The sequence below is a fragment of the Manis javanica genome, chromosome 12 (assembly GCF_040802235.1).
Source record: "Manis javanica isolate MJ-LG chromosome 12, MJ_LKY, whole genome shotgun sequence".
In the NCBI taxonomy this organism is placed as follows: domain Eukaryota; kingdom Metazoa; phylum Chordata; class Mammalia; order Pholidota; family Manidae; genus Manis; species Manis javanica.
Genome location: NC_133167.1, coordinates 29,653,024 through 29,672,115, shown reverse-complemented (window position 1 = coordinate 29,672,115; position 19,092 = coordinate 29,653,024). Strand labels below are relative to the sequence as shown.

At 40.9% G+C, this 19,092-nt stretch overlaps 1 protein-coding gene and 1 long non-coding RNA gene across 9 annotated transcripts in view; one reads left to right on the top strand and one right to left on the bottom strand.

The window, feature by feature from the left end:
* Positions 1-230: 230 nt before the first annotated feature.
* Positions 231-12,073, bottom strand: LOC140844985 (uncharacterized). The gene is made up of 3 exons (XR_012123599.1): positions 11,872-12,073; positions 10,503-10,548; positions 231-4,529 (listed from the first exon to the last, which is right to left on the bottom strand). It is a non-coding gene; the product is annotated as an uncharacterized lncRNA (long non-coding RNA).
* Positions 11,119-19,092, top strand: part of PARD3B (par-3 family cell polarity regulator beta) — a 1,156,296-nt gene continuing 1,148,322 nt past the window's right edge. For 5 of the 8 annotated variants that reach the window (XM_037009249.2, XM_073218305.1, XM_037009248.2 and 2 more), the window contains exon 1: positions 11,120-11,889. In XM_037009249.2, coding sequence (XP_036865144.2) covers positions 11,770-11,889 — 120 coding nt within the window. In that variant the 5' untranslated portion in view covers positions 11,120-11,769. Of the gene's footprint in view, positions 11,890-19,092 lie in introns of all 8 variants that reach the window. The other 3 variants (XM_037009251.2, XM_073218306.1, XM_037009250.2) reach the window with 2 other exon arrangements.

The window sequence follows — 19,092 nt, the reverse complement described above, 5'->3', positions numbered from 1 at the left end:
GCTGATTCTTTCTAGAACCCTGACTGATACAATATTGAAGCTGAAAATACTCAAATTCAGTGGTTTTAGGTGAGGTCATCTGCAATAAAGTAACTATGAGAACTTGGCTAACTACCTAGATGCACATTGGTCAGTTATTAAAGGTATAGGGCTGTTTTCTCAAGACTAAAATTTTATTTTACCTGAGAGAGAAAGGGAGACAGAGAGAGAGAATATCAGGATTAGGGGTAATATTAGAAGAGTAGAATACAGTCACTTTTCACCTTAATTGTAAGCTAAAGAATGGCTCAAAAATTTAGTTGAGCAGATTTTTTTTTTTTGAGGGCTCTTACAATCAGCACCTTCAAGGAAAAACTGTGGAAGCTTTCATTGTATGTGACAAAATGGTTGTAACAAAAATGAAGTTTGAAATTCAGGTAAAAAAAAGTTGATTCTGTGTATCACCAGACTTAGTTCATAAATTTAATGAAAACTATAGATTTAGAAATAAAATAACCTCTCTCATCACTTATAATATCCTTTACATATTTCCTTAAATCACAAATAAAACTGACAAGTAGAATGAAAACACTTATTAGCCATCACATGTCAGAAATGACATGACCTCACAGGAGAAAGATTTATTGAAATTTTCACCCAAAGGAGTATGAGAATTTGCACTAATTCTCCTCTTGGCCACATTCTGCTGATCTCAATCTTCTTTCAATAAAATGTAACCTCAAGGGGAGTAGAAATATTATACCACTTGTTTACCACCTGTGTCAGTCTATTTGGGCTCTTATAACAGAGTACCATTGACTGGGTGGCTTATAAACAACAGAAATTTATTTTTCACAGTTCTGGATGCTGGGAAATCCAAGATGATGATGATGAAAGCCAATTCCATGTCTGGTGAGAACTGACTTCTTGATTCATAGATGGCCATATTCTTTCTATGGTAGGGGTGAGGGAGCTCACTTAGGTCTTTTTTATTAAGGGTACTAATCCCATTCATGAGGGCTCCACCCTCATAACCTAATCACCTTCCAAAATCCCTACCTCCAAATACCATCACACTGGGTATTAGGATTTCAACATAGGAATTTTGGGAGGACACAAGCATTCAGTCCATAGCACACCGTATATCCTAAAACAGAATCTGACCTATCGTAGTCTCTTGAATATTTTCTGAAGAAACCAAATGGATGTTTCCTCAGTGATTACTCTGGTCTAGTTCATAAAGTTGTAAAGAATCTATTGTCATCTTTATACACATATTTAGATCATTGACTCTATAAAATATTGTAAACCCAAGGCAGAGATGAGAAACTGCCTGGATGAAGTTGAAAGACTAATTCAAATAGCATTTTATCCTTTAGCCAAATTGATGGGGAGAAAACTTTTTCCTGATGCAAAGTAATCAAAAACATATTTTTTATTAAAACAATAGGGATGCACTATGGGGTCTAATGCAGAATTCAAACAATATTTCTAGATACAACATGAAACATCAGAAGTGTGTTTTTCTTGCAATGATTGCCTTCCCAAGATGCTGGATGTTTAGGTAGACTTTTTTTACACCATTAGGAGGCCTGCTTAAAGGCACTTGGGTAATAGAAGTTTTGGCCATTGTATCTACGTCAATGTGAGCCAACCTTACTGAATTATTATCAATGAAGTCTCTTTGGCTCCATTTTCTGCTAGTCTACTCTTTTGATTTTGTTTTGTTTTGTTTTAAAAATAACTAGAGGGATTGACAATACTTTCATTGACTTATTCATTCATTTTTATCTTTAAGTTGGTTGATCAGTCATTATCTGAGCCTTCCTTTACATGTGTCTTGAATTTTTAACAATTATTTTACAATTTTTTGTCTTAAATTGGATTATCTGGAGAACAGATTATGAGATGGGAATTCATATGTAGAAATTGAATGGGGAGTGTGCTCAGAATCAATTCTCGTGTTGAAGTGAAAAAAGTAGGATTGTGCAGAGAAAGGGATTGCATGGGGATGCATTTTCCAGAAAGGTCTGCTGTAACTGGGATGACCATTCAGAGTTGACCATTCTTAAGGCAAGGGATCAGAACCTTTACACTTTGCCCCCTAGAGCACTCAATGGATGTGTGCATCTGGGCTGCCCTGTGAATGAAGCATGGTTTTAGGCAGGAAGACTCTATTCCACTGAGGGAAATTCCCGGACAGCAGTTCAGCTAAGCACCTCAGTAGCCAACATTCCCAGTACCAGGAGCAAGAGTGCTCAGTCCTAAAGGGGGGATCTGTGTGATGTGTCACTGCATACACTATTAGTATATTAGGATTTAAATGCTCTTTCAAAGAGTTCCTCCAAATACGTTTCTTAAGAATGCAGTTTCATTGCCTTTGTGTGTGTTGGCCATATCTGTGACCTTCAAATGCAGGGATTTCACAGGGTAACATCCACCCCTCTACTCTGGAGTACAAAAAAGTCACAGGCCTTAACTCTGTTCTTAAGCTGGATTTTCCCACTCTTGATATCCTCACCAACTCCTAACAACCAGTGTTCAACTTCCTTTCCTCAAGAAAATTTATTCAAGTACCCATGGGTTGCTAGGGGACTCCAATTATAATATAGTTCATTGCTAACAGGCCCTGGGGTCATTCTGGCAACAATACATTTAAAAACCGTTGGACCCATGACTTATGGTTCATTAACTTATTGTTCATGAACTTATTTCTTCTTGGATTTATTAATACTTGCATTCTTTGCTAAATAGAGTTGGTTTTGGTTTAAGGATCGGCCTTACTCGGAATAATGTAATGAAAAAATAATTGGGTAGAGAGTGGTTGTTATTGTGACAGTGCCTGGAGATTTGTACTAGGAGGTCAATGGAGTGCTGAGGCAGCTCCAAAAGAACTTTCTTCTTTCTCATGGACAACTGGGGTCTTAAGAATTGAATTAGCCTTTCAATCCTCTTACTAACAAGTAGCCAATCCTCCCTATTCTCAGCCTACACACTAGAATGAGCCATTGATTGGCTTAGCTAATCACCAAATACTTTGTCAAGTATAGCTCTTAATATCAGGTTATGCCATGGGTCATCAGTTAGCCTATGGATGGCTGTCCTTGAATTAGGGCATCTTGTTTTTATCAGCAGCCATCCTGGCCCTTCGTAGAGCCTGGCACTGTGCTGTTTTGAGTAGGGGTCTACACTAAGGGAACTTGGAGCTAGATAAAGCTCATTGGGTTTGGTAGAGGTCATTACCAATATTACTCGTTGTTTATACCACTATCTGGTGGTGTGTAGTACCAAAAGTTTGTTGTGCACTTGGCAAACTGATAGTCTTTTTTATTTGCTGTGAAGTTACCTCTTTCAAGTCTTATAAGATATGTTGAAGTTTACATAAATGTTATTTATATTCTTTATTATATTTGTAGTCTGGTTATATGAAAAGCAGTTTGGAGAATAATTGCAAAAAGTTTTAACAAAAATGTACATACTCTTGAAGGAAAAACACTAATCAAGTCAAGTTTCCTGATAGCATTGGAATTAACATTATACTTATTAGTATTCATGTACACACATGGTGAGTATTAATAGTTTTCTCAAATAATTTTTTACAAAGGAATCACAACTTTAAACTCAGATAGTCTTCAAGGCTTCTATCATGAATCCATGGATTACTGTATAGCATTATACTGCATATAAAATAAATGAAATATTATCAGATAGCATTGTAGTTAGACATCTTTAGCATTCAATATTAATAGGATTTTTGGATTTGCTGCTTATAGTCCTGTGTAATCATATCTAGACAAAATTATTAATTTGAGTTTGATGACTGAGTAAGAGCAGGAATTTTTTTATTACTTAAATGAAGGAAATTAATATTTTGGCAATCAGGAAAAAGCTGCTATTTCACTGTTAAAATGTATTTTCTCTTAAGAAAAACATAAATTTAGTCTAAGCTGGGTAAAAATTTATTTTTATAAATATACCAAATTGAATTGGAAATATTTTTAGTGCTTTCCCTAAATATAAAATGTTAGTAAGAATTAAAATCTCTACTTACGAATCCCTGTAGGAGCCCACCAGGAAAGACCTGAGCCAGCCATTATATTTGCTCTCAGATACTTCCCTGCCTTTGTTGTTCACTGGCTTCCAGCTAGTTCAGCTAGTGTGAGACACTGACGGCAGAATGGAGGGCTGGAGAAGGGAACCAGGGGATATGAGCATCATTTCTTTCTCTCTTCTCTGTCTGTTTCACAATGGCAACTCTTTATAGTTCCAGGTCACCTCTGGACAGTCCCCCTCTCTGTGCTCCCAGCTTTTGCCAGGCTGTTCAGCTTCTGGGTTCTGCTGACATTACCTCCTCCGGGTATCCAGCCAGTCCTGGAGAAAGAAGCGACTTCCTGCTGTGGCTAATCTCTTAGTTGGCTTGCTATTTCCTGTTTTCAGCTCCTCCATCAACAGGGTAATTAATTTCTTGTATTCAGTTCCCTCTGTTTGAGATCAGTTGTGTTTTCAGTTTTCTGTACTGGACCTGAATCATATGGTGTTCCCTCAGTCCCCTGTATGGAGAAGTAGAATAGTAGGAATGGACATTAAACAATCACGGAGTCCACTATTTGGGATAAACAATGTACAGGTGGGGATATTCTACAACTATATACATATATGATGTTTCATTTAAATTCAGTTTTATGTAATTTACTCTAACATCCTTCTGCAGGATCCTCCCCAACTTTCAGTCATTTTGTACTCCAATTCTTTGTACATGAAGATTTTAGAATAATGACTATCAAATGTTATTTTATGTATATTATTCCTTTGTTCAAGCACCTACAGGATATTTCTTTGGTGAAACAGATCCACACTTCTTAGTCTAGTTCACATAGGCCTCTTTCAATCATTTCCTTAAATCATTTCCTTCTTCCCATATCTGTGTAACCTTATCCATGTTATGGTCCAATGAAGCCTATCTGTTCCAGCCAAACTATCTTGCTTTCCATTCTTAACATTCAGTTTCCTGTTCTCTACCATTGTGTCCTCTCTAGGGCAGGAGCACCCTTTCTTATCACACCTTTGAAACTGACAATACTTTATATAGAATACAAACAATAACTTATAATTAATGTATCATCATACACATGAGTATGGATGTCTCTCTGCTCTTTCTCTTCTTCAGTATTGGTGTTCTCTGGGACTCTGGTCTAAGCTCTGTTGCGTTTTCTTTCTGAACTCCTTCTTTGGCTAACCACCATTCTGATGAGTTTAACTCCAGATCTATGACCCCTAATCTAAGCATCTGTCTTCAGACTCTTCTGAGCTGCAAGCCTTGTATTTACAGCTAACTAAACACTTTTATCTGGTTGCCTTCTAGGGACCTCAAACTCAAAATGTTTCAGACTAAACTTACTCTTCTTCCCCCCACCATCCTCAGCACCCTTCCCCTCCCAACCCCCTACCCCCAACTTGCCAAGATTCTTAACTAGAAACTTGAGGGTTTTTTTGACTTCTCCTAAAAGTTTGACTCCTCCTTAAAAAGCTTTGTGTTCTTATCTGTCACAAATCCTGATAGAACTCTCAAATCTGCCCTTCCTCATCATCTGTATCTCTTTAGTCTTTTAGGAGGCCACTGTGGTAGACAAGCTCCTCCAACTCATTTCCTGCCTCCCTCTCCCAGCTCATTCGTATTCCAACCAAACTGGCTTTTAAAAAAATTCCTAAAACATACCAGGCTTGGTCTTGTCTCAGGAATCTTTACATTTGCTGTTTCTTTTTTTCTGGGTTCTTCACCAAGTTATTTTTTCTCTTGTTCATCCAATCTAAACAGGTTCTCTCTTACCTATTATTCTTATTATGCATTATTACTTATCATACAGCCTGCTGTTTATACCCTTCATTACACCTGATCACAACCTGCAAATATTTTGTTCATTTGGTTAGTTGTTTATCATCTCTCTTCCTCATTAGAGCCTAAGCTTTGTGACCACTTTGTGCTCAGCAGATTACAGGTGTTGAGTGAGAACTGTTGCATAAGGAAATGAATGTTGGAATGAATGAACTAAGTAGGGGCTTTTGTCTGTCTCCCAGGTCATCTGTATTCTAAGCAAAAATCTGATCTTGTCACTGCTGCTTAAAATGCTTTGATGGTTTTCTGTTCTCTGTAGTAATTTTAATACTCAACAAATCTTGAGATTTACAAATGTGGCAAGAACAAGGATTCAGAATCCTAAGTTTAAATTGCCAACTGCAGGAATAGATAGAAGAATGAGCTCCTTGCCCTCATCTCCTGGCTCAATGCAAGTTCAAAGCCTTGAGCCCATGTAGGTCAAAAATCTGCTGTTTTAAATTCCATTACCAGGCAGACAGGGAAGTGAAGAAAGCACTTGACTATGAGCCTGGGATCTGGGTACTGATTTTGATGGGTCACCTGACCTTTTCAGGCCATAGCACCTCATGTATAAAAATGAAGAGAGTATACAAATAAGCTTCAAGGCCCCTTTCAGCTCCATAATTCTATGATTCTCAGGCACTAGATTACTATAAGGCAGAGCAGTTTCATAATATTGGTCAGTATTAGTCTCTGCATAACACATTTCACTGGCTTCTCCTGTTGGATAACAAATGGGAAAATATCACACCACAGGCAATATTTACCCATCTGACAGGCAAAACAAGAAAGTGGAACCCAGGCCTAGAATCCTCTAGTGTTACCAAGCATGACAAATTATTTATTGTCTTCTGCCTAGGAGGTCCCGTGAGACATGAAAATAATCCCAGGATTATTTTTTGGGCATCACATTAAATAATATGTGGATTGTGAAATATAACAGAAATCTCATTTTGGCTATGGTTTCGGCACTCACTCTAGAATGGATTACACCTGGGCTTCAGAAATTATGGATGATAGTGGTGATGTGTAAGTTCTTAATATCATTTGGTTTGATTTTTTTTTAGAAGTTGTTTCAGGCACAGTGAAAATGAGTGGCATTTACAAATGTTAATAAATGGAATAAAGGCGGAGGAGAGCAATTAATTTTGCCTACTATGTGCTGGTTGCTTCACAGATGTTATACCATAAGATAGGATTATCATCCCATTTCATAAAGCAACACGGCGCAGCTTGCCTACATTACACAGCTGGTAAGTGGCAGAGTAGGCTGGAACATAGGTCTGCCTGGCTCCCAGCTACTTGTCCTGCCTGTAATCCTTTCATACGCTGAAGCACCTGTTGCCAAATCTCAGTTCTCTCCCTCACTCCCGTCTGTCAATTACAAGAACACCAACTCATTTCTCTAAAGAACATAAATGCAGCAGAAGGAGGCATTAGGAAAAGTGAGGAGAATAGAAGAGAACTCTTGATGGCAACCTTGCCTCAGTGTAGGAGTCATATTTGGGTAACTGAGCTCGTTAGAGAGCATTCCCTGATCATTGCCGTTGGCCCCCTACTTATCGGTCTGTCACCGAAGACCAGTGGTGAGAGGACCTAGTGCTTCTCTGAGTAGGACTTATTCCTAATGGTCAGCATTCATGGACCCTAATATGCATCAGAGGAGATCATATAATGTGGAAAACCATCAAAGTAATGATCAACTCTCAATGCAACATCACTGCAACAGTTCGCTTGCTTTTCATTGGTAGGTTTATTATTTTTTTTAAAGACAGTCTTTTCATGGCCCACGTCCTTTTCAAGAAAACATAAATTAAGGCAGGATATTAATATCCAGAGTGGAATTCAGTATAAGGAAGGATAGTGTGACTGTATAAGTGTGGAGACTTGTGAGTCTTCCTTACAGAGTAGGCATAAGTAAGGACCTTTCAAAAAGCTAATAGCCTACAATGCTCCCTTCAGGGTGTAAAGCATTTTCATTTGTGCTTCAAGGAGAGCTATAGAGACAGTCAACAAATGAATGTCGTAAAGCATTTAGAGACAAAGATCTCTTAAGAAAAACCCATTCTTATCAAGTTAAACAATAATCCAAACCCTTTGCTCTTAAATATGGAAGGAATGAATGAAATATCATACCTATTTTTCTCTTTCTTTTATGATATCACTCTGACACCTGTTTTCATAAGAAAGCTAAGAACATTATCTATTGTCCTAATGGCTCCAAGGATCCTAGAAAGATTATTTCCCATTCAATGCATTTTCTGTAATAAATAGTGCTTGTTGTAAATAATTCCTTGAAAGGTGAAAATATTTTCTGTTTTAATAGCACAAAGCATCAGAATGGATGAACGGCTCAACTATATATTAAAAATTATCATTCTTTATTCAATATATGCCTAATGGTACCTGACATTTTAGTTATACTTTCCATAAGGCAGAGCAGCTTCATAATATTGGTCAGTATTAGTCTCTGCATAACACATTTCACTGGCTTCTCCTGTTGGATAACAAATGGGAAAATATCACACCACAGGCAATATTTACTCATCTGACAGGCAAAACAAGAAAGTGGAACCCAGGCCTAGAATCCTCTAGTGTTACCAATCATGACAAATTATTTATTGTCTTCTGCCTAGGAGGTCCCGTGAGACATGAAATATTGATTTAGGAGTTTGCTGGGCATGAATGTCTGTGTGTTGTAACTATGTTCTTTCATATCACTTCTTAATATATGATAAATTGTTTCTATGTATGCTGTGATAAGGATGAGTAACAAATTAAATCTGGCTATTTAATAAACATGAAATACAAATGCTAAATTCTTTCCACAATTACTAGCTTGGGGTCATTAAAGTTCACTCCATGGTGTGCAGGATCACACAATGCGTTGTTCATATCTGTGCCTAGCTTCATCACTTCCCTCATCTCACAACCACACAATTTCTGGTGCATCCCACGGGGATGAATTCCAGTCTTTCTGGGAGTGGGATTGGGAAAGCCTGGGTTTTCTTCATTGGGTTCACCAGGGGCTTCTTAAAGCCAGGACACTGGGGCTCTGGGTATCGTGGAGGGGCTGAAGCTGGGCCAAGAGGAAGTTTGGGGCTTGAAGAAGAGCAGGAGCTCTTTGATTATCTGAGCAGAAGTGGGAGGTGTCTGGAGCAAGTGTGAAGGGGGTAAAAAGCGATTAAATATGAAGAATGCAAAGGTATTTCATCAGCTAAAAATCTTTGCTTTATACCATTCTATATGCTAATATGATACCCAATATTAAAAGGACCCCCTATTAATGCACAGCATTAGTATTTATTTGTTTGCTCTTATTCAGTACTTGCCATGTAAGATCAGCATAGCAGTTACTATGAAGACTCTGGAGTCAGACTGCCTGGGTTCTAATCCAGCCTCCATTAATTTCTAAAAATACTATCTTACCTTCTTTTGGTCCTGGCATCTCTAAAAAGAAGATAACGAAGTACCTCTCTTGTAAGATTATTACAAAGGAAAATAAGGTGTAGATACATAATACATGATGCACATATATATGTATATATGTATATAAGTAATAGATCACGTATCTATTTTATACTTACATAAATTTTTTATGTTCACCTAAAATAGTGCTTGACATATATCTAAATTAATAATGCTCAGTAAAACCATCCAATTCACTGTTGTTTGTAGTTTCTAATTTCTTACATCTTTAGGCCTTGTGTCCTCTATATTTATAAACCCCTTGATGATTGGGAAGCAATCTTATATTTTATGATAGCTACATATTTTTTGTTGTCCCATCTGTTGGGGGTTCACCCCTTCTCTGTTTCCAGTCCGTATGATCTAGCTGCAGGTGAACTAGGTCTGGACCATCACTGCTGCATTCACTGTGGCAGAGAGAAGGTATGTGACTCAAGCTTGTCCTCATCAGGAAAAGGTTTATTGATGTTTGAGATGCCTGTCTTTAAGGCTGTGTAAACCTGAATCACTGGAAATGGCCATTTTTGCCTCCTTTGGGGAGAACCCGACTGAGAATTGAGACAACACTGGGCAACACAGAGCCAGTAGAAAGAGAGTAAGATGGGCCCTGAGGACACTGTTTGAGTTTTGGGATTCAATCTTACCTCCAAGATTCAATCTTACCTCTTACCTCCTGGATCTTCTGATTTTATGAGGAAATAAATTTGTCTTTAGTATTTAAATTAGTTCATATTGGATTTGCTACCAAATTGTACTATTTTATTTTCTTTGAATTGATGAGTGTGCCTGATCCTCTTTGATGCCACTGACTTTATAGAAGGCCCTGTACATAGAAGACAACCAATGTATATTTATTGCATGTATGAATGAGTTAAAATTTTTTTAAACTCTCAAAACTTATGAGCCCCTTAATTTAATCTCCTATGCATTATCATACTGTCCTAGGCAATTCAAGTTCAATTTAAGTGTGTCTTGACAGAAGAACAAATCCTTTTGTACAGCAACATGATGCGGTCCTGAAGAATGAACTGGATAGCTAGGAAAACTGCTTGGGGAGACCAGATATTTTGCATAGGAAGAACTGAGTTCCTTTCAGCATAAACAACTTCACTGTCAGCTCAGGCCCTTAACCACTCCAAGCATTATTTTTCATGTGCAATGTGGGAAAAATAATACTTACCTTTCAGGATTCTTGATAGGCTCAAAGGAGTTCATTGATGTGTGATCTAAGAATGATACAGATATTATTTGTTGGATTTTTCTTTCCAGATACATCGATTTTAATTGATGATGAATACACACTTGCCAAATCATGAGCCTGAGTGTGTTCATTATTTTGTCAAACACACAACAGAAGGCACATTTCATAACGATATATGTAAACATATGCCATCATACGTGGGTCTGGGATGTGACCTTTGGGAGAATACTCGGTGTCTTCGTCGGTAAAAGTAACGATTGTACTGACACGTTGTCCTCAAGAATCTTCAGTTTTGCATCTCAGGGCTTCAGAGAGCAGATGCCCTACTGTGCATAAGACTGATTTCTAACAGGCCATCCCTGCAGCTCAGTACCTGTGAGCCACAACTCCTTGGGGGTGTTTTTGGTGGGCGTGGCGAGAGGCACCTGCTCCCACTCTCCTTGAATCTTGCTCCAATCCCCTCATTTTAAGGTGTAGCTCTGCAGTCTCCTAGCTCTTCCCTCGAGAGTGCCGTGAGATCTGGTGTCAGTCCCCGGTGGGGGTAGCTCTCAGGTCCCGTTACAATTCCCCAGAGCTCTGAGTGTGTCCAAGAGGATCAGAGCCAGGGAGAGACCGAGTGAGGGGGCAGGGCTCCCAGCCTTTAGTTATCGCCCCTCACGGGCCCGGCTCGGCGCCGCCGAGTGAGCGGCGGGGCTGGGAGCGGTGCGGCCCCTTTAAGAGCCGGGCCCAAGTCGCCCGCGGTCCGCGTGAGCCCAGAGTGCGGCGCGCCGCGGAGGAGTTGGAATCCGGCGCAAAAGTTTCCTCCCAACTCCGGCCCCGCGCGCGCCGCCGCACCGCCCACTCCAGCCCGGGGCCTGCAGCCGGCCCCGCCGCCAGGGCCAGGGCCAGAGCCAGAGCCAGGGCCGGGCTGGGCCTGCGGTTTCGCTTTGGAGGGCGCGGGGCAGACACCTCGGCCAGGCCCGGGCAGGCGCAGGAGGAGGCGCCGGCGACGGTGCCGCCGCGTCCCCGGCCACCCGCCACCTGGAAGCTAGCCCTTCCCGCTGCCGCCCCCGCCCCGATTCCGCCGGCGGCCGCACGCCGGAGACGAAGGGGCGCTGCTGCGAGCCCCGGGCCCTGCGGGGTTTCGGGCGAGAGGCGTCCCAGGTGTCCCGGCCTGCGCGCGCCCAGCGTCCCCCGAGAGTGGGGGCTGCGCCTGCGGGACCAGACACCTGTTCGACCGCGCCCTGCGTGGTCGCCGGAGGCCAGGATGAAAGTGACCGTGTGCTTCGGCAGGACCGGCATCGTGGTGCCCTGCAAGGAGGGCCAGCTGCGCGTCCGGGAGCTCACGCAGCAAGCGCTGCAGCGGTACCTGAAGACCCGGGAGAAGGTGAGCGCGGCACGGGGGACGGGAGAGGTGGGCACGGCGCGGCTGCGCGGCGGGCTCTCCTAGAGCTCACAGAGGCCCAGGCACCTGCCAGGTGTCCCCAGCACCGGGTGGCGATGCTCAGAGGACGCAGCGCACCCAGGCGACGTTATTCGTCACTACCAGTGGCCGCAACTTTTGTGTGTCGCTAATGTAAGTGACCTGGGCGTTTTGGGCGCTTGTGGGCCTTATTCTCAAAGGGTGCTGGGAGAAGCTGAAGCTTCGTAATGCCTTGGGGGCTCGCTGGAAACGCTCAGTTCGGCGCCCTAGTCGAAGCCCACTAACAGGCCCCCGGGGACTGGAATGATCTTGAAAGTCTGAGAAGCTCTGCTTTAGAAGTTGTTTGAGGGAAGTGCTCTCCAGGGAGTGCCTGAAGGCGCTGCTCACCCCAGGTGTGATTTCTGACCCGCGAAGGCCCGCCCCACTTCTGCCACTTGGAGGCAGAAAGTTGATTGGTGTGAGTAACAGATACTCGGAAGTTGTAACTGATGCAGCCTCCGCTTGGAATTTCAACCTGTGAGCAGCCCTTCCTCAGCGATTTGCCAAGGTACTCTGGTGGAAGGGTGCTGTTTGCTTACACGTACTAGTCTACATTTTGTGTGTTGTTAAACACCACACATTCTATGAGCATTTACTATGATTATGGGCTGTGTCAGGTCCTGGGTGGCTATTGAAATGACGACACACTGGCCCCAGCTTGTCCCTGAAGTAAGAAAGAAGTAAAAATTAAATAACTATTTCTTTTCAGGGTACAGTGCGTGTTCAGAAGACAGAGCTGGACACTAGAACTCATATTAAGTATCTGAGTAACATACTGGGTCTCTCTTGTCTTTTTCAATGGTACCTTTAAATGAAGGCATTAAAGAGCACCTTCTTATTTTTTGAATCCTCTAGTGGAACATCTTATATGCCCCAAACCCTTCTCGAACAGGACAAGTCATAAACTCTTGCTTTAGAGGCCAGTGGTTCTCTTAATATTTGTTCTCAGGCTGTGAGAATTATAGAAATAGTATGTTGGACAATTTAGTGATGGAAAGATGTAATTTGTAATCTGATGTCTTCTAGGTTATCCAAGGCATTAACACAATTTTGTTTTTCCTAAATGCATAGTTGAGGCATTTAAGAAAATCTTTGCACCTTCTATGCCTGCACAAAGAAAAATATTCTACTTTGGATAAATACATGTGTATGTTGTCCTGAACAATCAAGAGTTGAGATGAGTATAGAGAGAAGGTCTTTTAATATGTTAAATATAATTCCCAAAGCTGAGATCCCTACTAATTAGGTTGAGGTGTAGGAAAGGGAAAGTGATCAAGGTAGCCTATAAAACTTTACAGACTATCTAACCCAACATTTTTTCCCATTGTTACAGTAGTGGATGCTGTTTATGTTGTGTAATTATGTTAAAAACTGAGATTTGCACAAGTAACCAACTGTCTTTGAAATCATATTTCACAAATTTTGAAATTAAGGTTATTAGAACATATTCTAGGATGATAATTAAAGCAGATCTTACTGACGGATTGTCTGAGATGATACACTTATTTTTATTTTTGACTCATTAAAAATTTATGCTCTAAAATCTCATGTATTTAGAAGTTTAGTACCTGCAGCTCTCTAAGTAACAGAAGTTACAAGCTTATAAATAACATATAGGGAACTAACTGCATGATATTTAATGCATTGTAATTTGATCTTAAGAGGTGTTAAAAGCTATTGATATTCTGAATCAAAAGCATAATTTATAATATTACAGAACCCATAATGTAATTGTATTGATCAGTTTACTATTACCAGACATTACATTTTTCTGTGTTTACATTTATATATCAGCAAAAGTGACATTTAAAGGTCACCTGCAACTTATAAATCCTCCCTTCCCTTCTTTGGCTTTTAAAATCTTTATTTAATAAGTGGCAAGTAATATTTTTTTCTCCCCAAATATTCCTCTCCCATCATTTCATTTTAAATAGTATTGGGATCGTAAAAAGGCTTAACTAATATTAAATGGTATTCCTAATGGAACTAAAATGGCAAGAAATACCCTGACAAATTCCATGTTTTTGTCCACTGAATTTAGAAAATAATGGAAAAAGACCAGAAATGTCAAAATTCAATTTGAAAAACAATTTGTCATAAATTTACTTTAAGTCAGTGAAAGAGAGTTAAAAGGCTTGTTTCCCTGGACAGCAAGGTTTTAAGCCCTGCCCTCTACTAATAACCACTAAGATGAATTTTATGTGTTCTCTGTGCAGGCACTGTTCTAGGAGCTTTACGTTTATTACATGACTTACTCCATGAAGTAGGTATTAATGTTGCCATTTTACAGATGCAGGACAAAAGGGGTGCCGAAATTTGACTTGCATGAAGTAGAATTGGGATATGCACTCAAACTTTGTCTCTACGTCCTTACTGTCAGTATTAACTACACAGCTAAACAGGTTATTATGCACTGACATTTACCCATCTTATTTATCTTTCACAATTTGTTTTTAAAAGACAATTCCATGTACAAATTGCTACAGCAACCTGTCAATTTAGAGATAGCAATTTTGTTTCTTGCACTGAGTTATGACATCCACAAATTCCTCTAATATATATGTTTTACAGTACAGGTCTACATGTTATAGGGAGAAGTCTAATTTCTGAGACATATATTACAGAATTTGCAAATCAAGTATGAACAATATTCCTCAGTCTAATTACAAATTGAAAAATGGGCAAGATTTCTTAGATATCTGGGAGCCAGTGCTGTAAAGAAACAAATTTGGTGGGGACAGGAATGTACATTAAGCCCGCTTCTTCTAGGGCTCTGAGTGATTTAGATGGGAGTAAGGTAGAGATCAAGATTGAGGATAGAGTCGAAGTATCTACTGTTTGGGGGTAAGTGAAGCCTATAGAGGCCATTCTGGATTTTGCGGTCACAATCATGGAAGTATCCACCCCCTGCAGAGAAAACCAAACCAAAGCACCGAAAACAAAAGGAAGACTGGTATTTGTGAAATGTGGAGAACCAGCTGAATCAGCAGCAGATAAGGCCAGCAGTAGGAAAGGTGCTGAAGAAACTGAGGGAGCTTTTGGGAAGGCTTTCATTATGTTCTTGGAAATCTGGGACTTGAGGTTCTTGCTACTTCCCCACTCCCTGCCATTTGATGAACTCTGTTGGGAAGGTGAATTGATGAAAAGGCAAGAATTACGGGGTTGCTTGTCTGTGGAGCCTGGTAGTTTATCAGTGTCCCAGGTTCCAAATCCAATTTAGTTAAGTAGTTAGTGGAGAGGAGATTGTCTTCTTAAGTAGTCAAGGTGGGGATCATTGAGTAATTAGTGAAATTTATCATCAAAATTGCGTGTCACAGGTGAATGGATAATTGAGCCATATCCTGCAGGGGCTCTCAGCCCTGGCTGATCATTAGTTCCCTCTAATTTTAACATTTTAAATAATACAAATGCTTGAGTTCCTTTCTCCAAGATTCTCATTCAGTGGATTTGCAGTAGAGCATAGGTATTTTAAAAAGCACTCCAGGTAATTCTAATGCCCGGTGGTCTTTTGGTATCACTGAACTCATTTGGTATTAAACTCTTTTGATGGTAGATTCTGTGTTTTAGACATCTATAGACCAACTTGTCATTGCCAACTGCCCCTCTACTACTCTGAGTGAATTCTCATAGCAGGTGCTTAAATAATTTACTTAATTGCACAATCATTTTGTGTGTGTGTGTGTGAATATATATATATATATATTCACACACACACACACCCATTCTCGATGAGGTTAATATGAATAAGGGAAAGACTAGTAATGATGGTGTGTAGTGTGTTCAGGTGTTGGAATGAATGATACACTATGCACCTTGAGGTCATGGCATGGTGGATATGCTAGACTTTTTAAGAAGCAAGTTTGTGGATCTGTGTATGAGAATACCTATTTTGAAGTAAAGAAACATTTGATAGACTTCTCAAAATGAATCTCTTCTGTATTCAGATATTTTGACTAATTCGTTTGTTTTACAAGTTGAGACTAGCTTCCCAGATCTGAACAAGAGAAGAGTAACAATTCCATTCCCTAATTAATTGTGGGGTCAGAATCTAAGAATTTGTGCAATAACAAGAATCTGGTGTGATATTACATGGGCCTAGCCTGGAGGAATAGGCTAGAATTCTTGAATTCCTGAACTTTTCAGCTTTTGATGTCTTGCTTCCAGATTTGAAGGTTCCCATATGCATAAATTAGGCTGAGACCCGAATTCCCAAAACACTTTTCCATTTATTGGGCACTCACATGAGCGTTTTATTTTCTATTCAGATCTCTCCTAATATGTGGACTGGATGCTCTTCACAGTGTGAAATACAACTGAGTTACCACCGCTACAAGCTCCTAACTTGGTGTCTGTTCTGATACTTGACTTTCACTGACAGCCACTAAGTTTGTGAGAGCAGAGGGCTAGTGGGGCCTGCCGTGACCCACAGGTGTTTTTTTTTTTCTGCTCTGTTATAGTACTTTATAATATAAAATATTTTTTGACTTAGTTGCCATGTTTAAATATTTTGAGATTTCATGTAGAAATCCATATTTCTCTCTGTGGATAAAGTGAAGGTTCTTGGGGCCAGGATTCTCACCTGGTCCTGGTCAACTTGCTCACTACACATGTGAGGACAATACGTTGTTATTGATTCTATATAAAGAGCTCCGCCCAGTGTTCTGGGCGACACAGTGGCCTGGCTACAAGGCTGCAGGAGAGCAGAGCAGAGGCTGGAGTGGTGGCAAAATTAAATTTAATCAATTTAAATTTAGTCACAGATGGCTTACCTGGTCTTACCGAGGACAGAGACTGAGATGGCTGTGCGGGTGGAGAGGCCCAGAGGCAGAGACTGGCTTGTGGTATGCAGACTCGCTCTGAGTGGACGGGATTCTAGTAATTGACCTGCCACTGTGGGAATAAAGTTTGGTATAAACCCTTTCACCCCAAGAACGTCTACTGTCATTTCTTTGGTCACAATGAATCCATAGGGAACTTTCCCGGGGCTGAAACCCATTGGCAAGGCACTCTCTTTTGGGTAAAAACAAATCAGAAGCTCTGACAGTACTGGGCTTTAGTTTCTCACACAGCAACCATCATTTGGAGGTGAGACACCTCCTTTCCTCTTTAGAAGGAATCATTATGTTCTAGTGTTCATTATTGCCTCCCCAACAGTGAGCATTTATTATCTTCATGCTTAACTTTACTCTGTTCTTATTTTCTTACTTATGGCCCACGTTGTTACCCTTTGCTTGGCCTGTTGGTAAGCATTGAATTGGCTCCTGAACCCCATCTCCCCCCTTTTCCCCCAATCTCTCATCCAATTTCCCTCTCTCCCCCTCTACCACCACACACACACACCCTCTGTATATAATCCAATGACCTACATACTGGGTTTGCTGACCAGGGTTTAGTTTATCTCAGCTAAGTTAATGACCCCATGTGTGATTGGGAGCCACAGCTCTGATTTGTAGTCTGTGCTCAAATGGCTTCGTTAACCAGTTATTCATTCCCAGGGCCTTCTGTGCCGTAGATCCTCTCTGAGGAGGGTGGGCAAATGGTAATGTCAGATTTTTATAAGACTGCTTTCTGAGGGGATTGTTTATTAAATCACCTGAGGAGTCTACTATAAATGCAGAGCTTGGGGTCTCGCTTGGAGAGTCTAAAGCAGTGTGGTCCAGTAGAGCTTTCCATGATGATAGAAATGCTCTGTGTGCGTATCCCAACAGGGTAGCCTCTAGCTATGGTAGTTAATTACTTGAAATGTGGCTAGTACAACCAAGGAAGTGAATTTTACATTTTAATCAATTTAAATTTAGTCACAAATGGCTTACCTGGTCTAAAGCTCCTCTGATGATTTCTCTCAGCTGCTTTTGGGAAAAACCACTGGTCTAAATGCTCAGATCCCAGCAATCCTTAACTTGACATTCCTAGAGAGGTGGCTGTGTATTCTGTTGAGAACTTTTCCATCACAAACGGATCTTCATTTACTCTTTGGTGTCACAGGTGGGAGAGAGAGCCTTTAAGATCTTAAATCCTCCACCTGTACACAAGCAAAACCCAGTGGAGTTTGTGAAGCACACCCAGGTCTGCTGCAGTGTGCACCTTTGGTGTGAAAGCCTGAGGCTACGTATCTTCCATTTTTGGTATTGGGTGGGTGGTGAGTCAACAAGGAGCAGGGAACAAAAACCTGGACATTTTCAGTGGGATTTATGCACTCCACCAGCATTATGGGTCCAAATATCCCCTGTGTAGCTCCACACAGATCTCTCCCCTGAACTTGAAACTCCACGTATAGCACAGTCTCCTCAGACACCTTTCTAGCATGTCCGGTATGCATCTTACATTTAGCAAACTCCAGATCCCCTCCAAATCCACACTCCCACAGTCTCCCCATCTCATTAAATAGCAATGCCATCCTTCTGGTTGTTCAGGCCAGAAATCCTTGTAATAACTCTTGTCCGCTCTTTTCCTCGTATGATTGACCTGCAGTCAGTCTGCAGCTCAGATTGACTCTGCTCTCACAGTCTATCGAGAATGTGACCACTTCTCTCTAGCTTTTCTGTTGGCATGCTGGGACTGTGGCTTTTTGTTTTTGTTGTTTTTGCAATGGGCCTTGGTTTCCCTGTTTGTTCCCCAGTGCCCACCACCATAGCCTCTTCTCAGTAAAAGCTAGACTGATCATTTAAAGTTCTAGTCATGTCACGTCATTCTTTTACTCAAGAGCTCTGATGGCCCTCATCTCTTTCAGAAGGCCTGTAAGGTGCAGTGTGACCTGGCTATATCTGTAGAAAAAAGTTAATGTAGCAGGCTAGAGACTGCCATCCTTAGGCCTACATGCAAGGCTGGCCCTTGACTGGCATCCAGAAATTTAGATTTGTGGAGGGTTTCTACCATTTCCTGAAAAGTTATTCACTGTGCTAAAACTCTGCAAACAATATGGCTTATGCTAATAACTGCTCTTTTTTGTGGGTCTGGAATTTTTGTGCATGTGAGGCAGAGGTTCCCTACCTGACCAGTCCCCAGGGAAAGTCTCAGATACTGAGTGTCTAATGAACTTCACTAGTAGTCAACATTGCACGTGTGTTGTTGAATCTCATTGCTGGGATCCACTGGGAGAGAACCCTGGGAAGTTTGCACCCAGCTTCC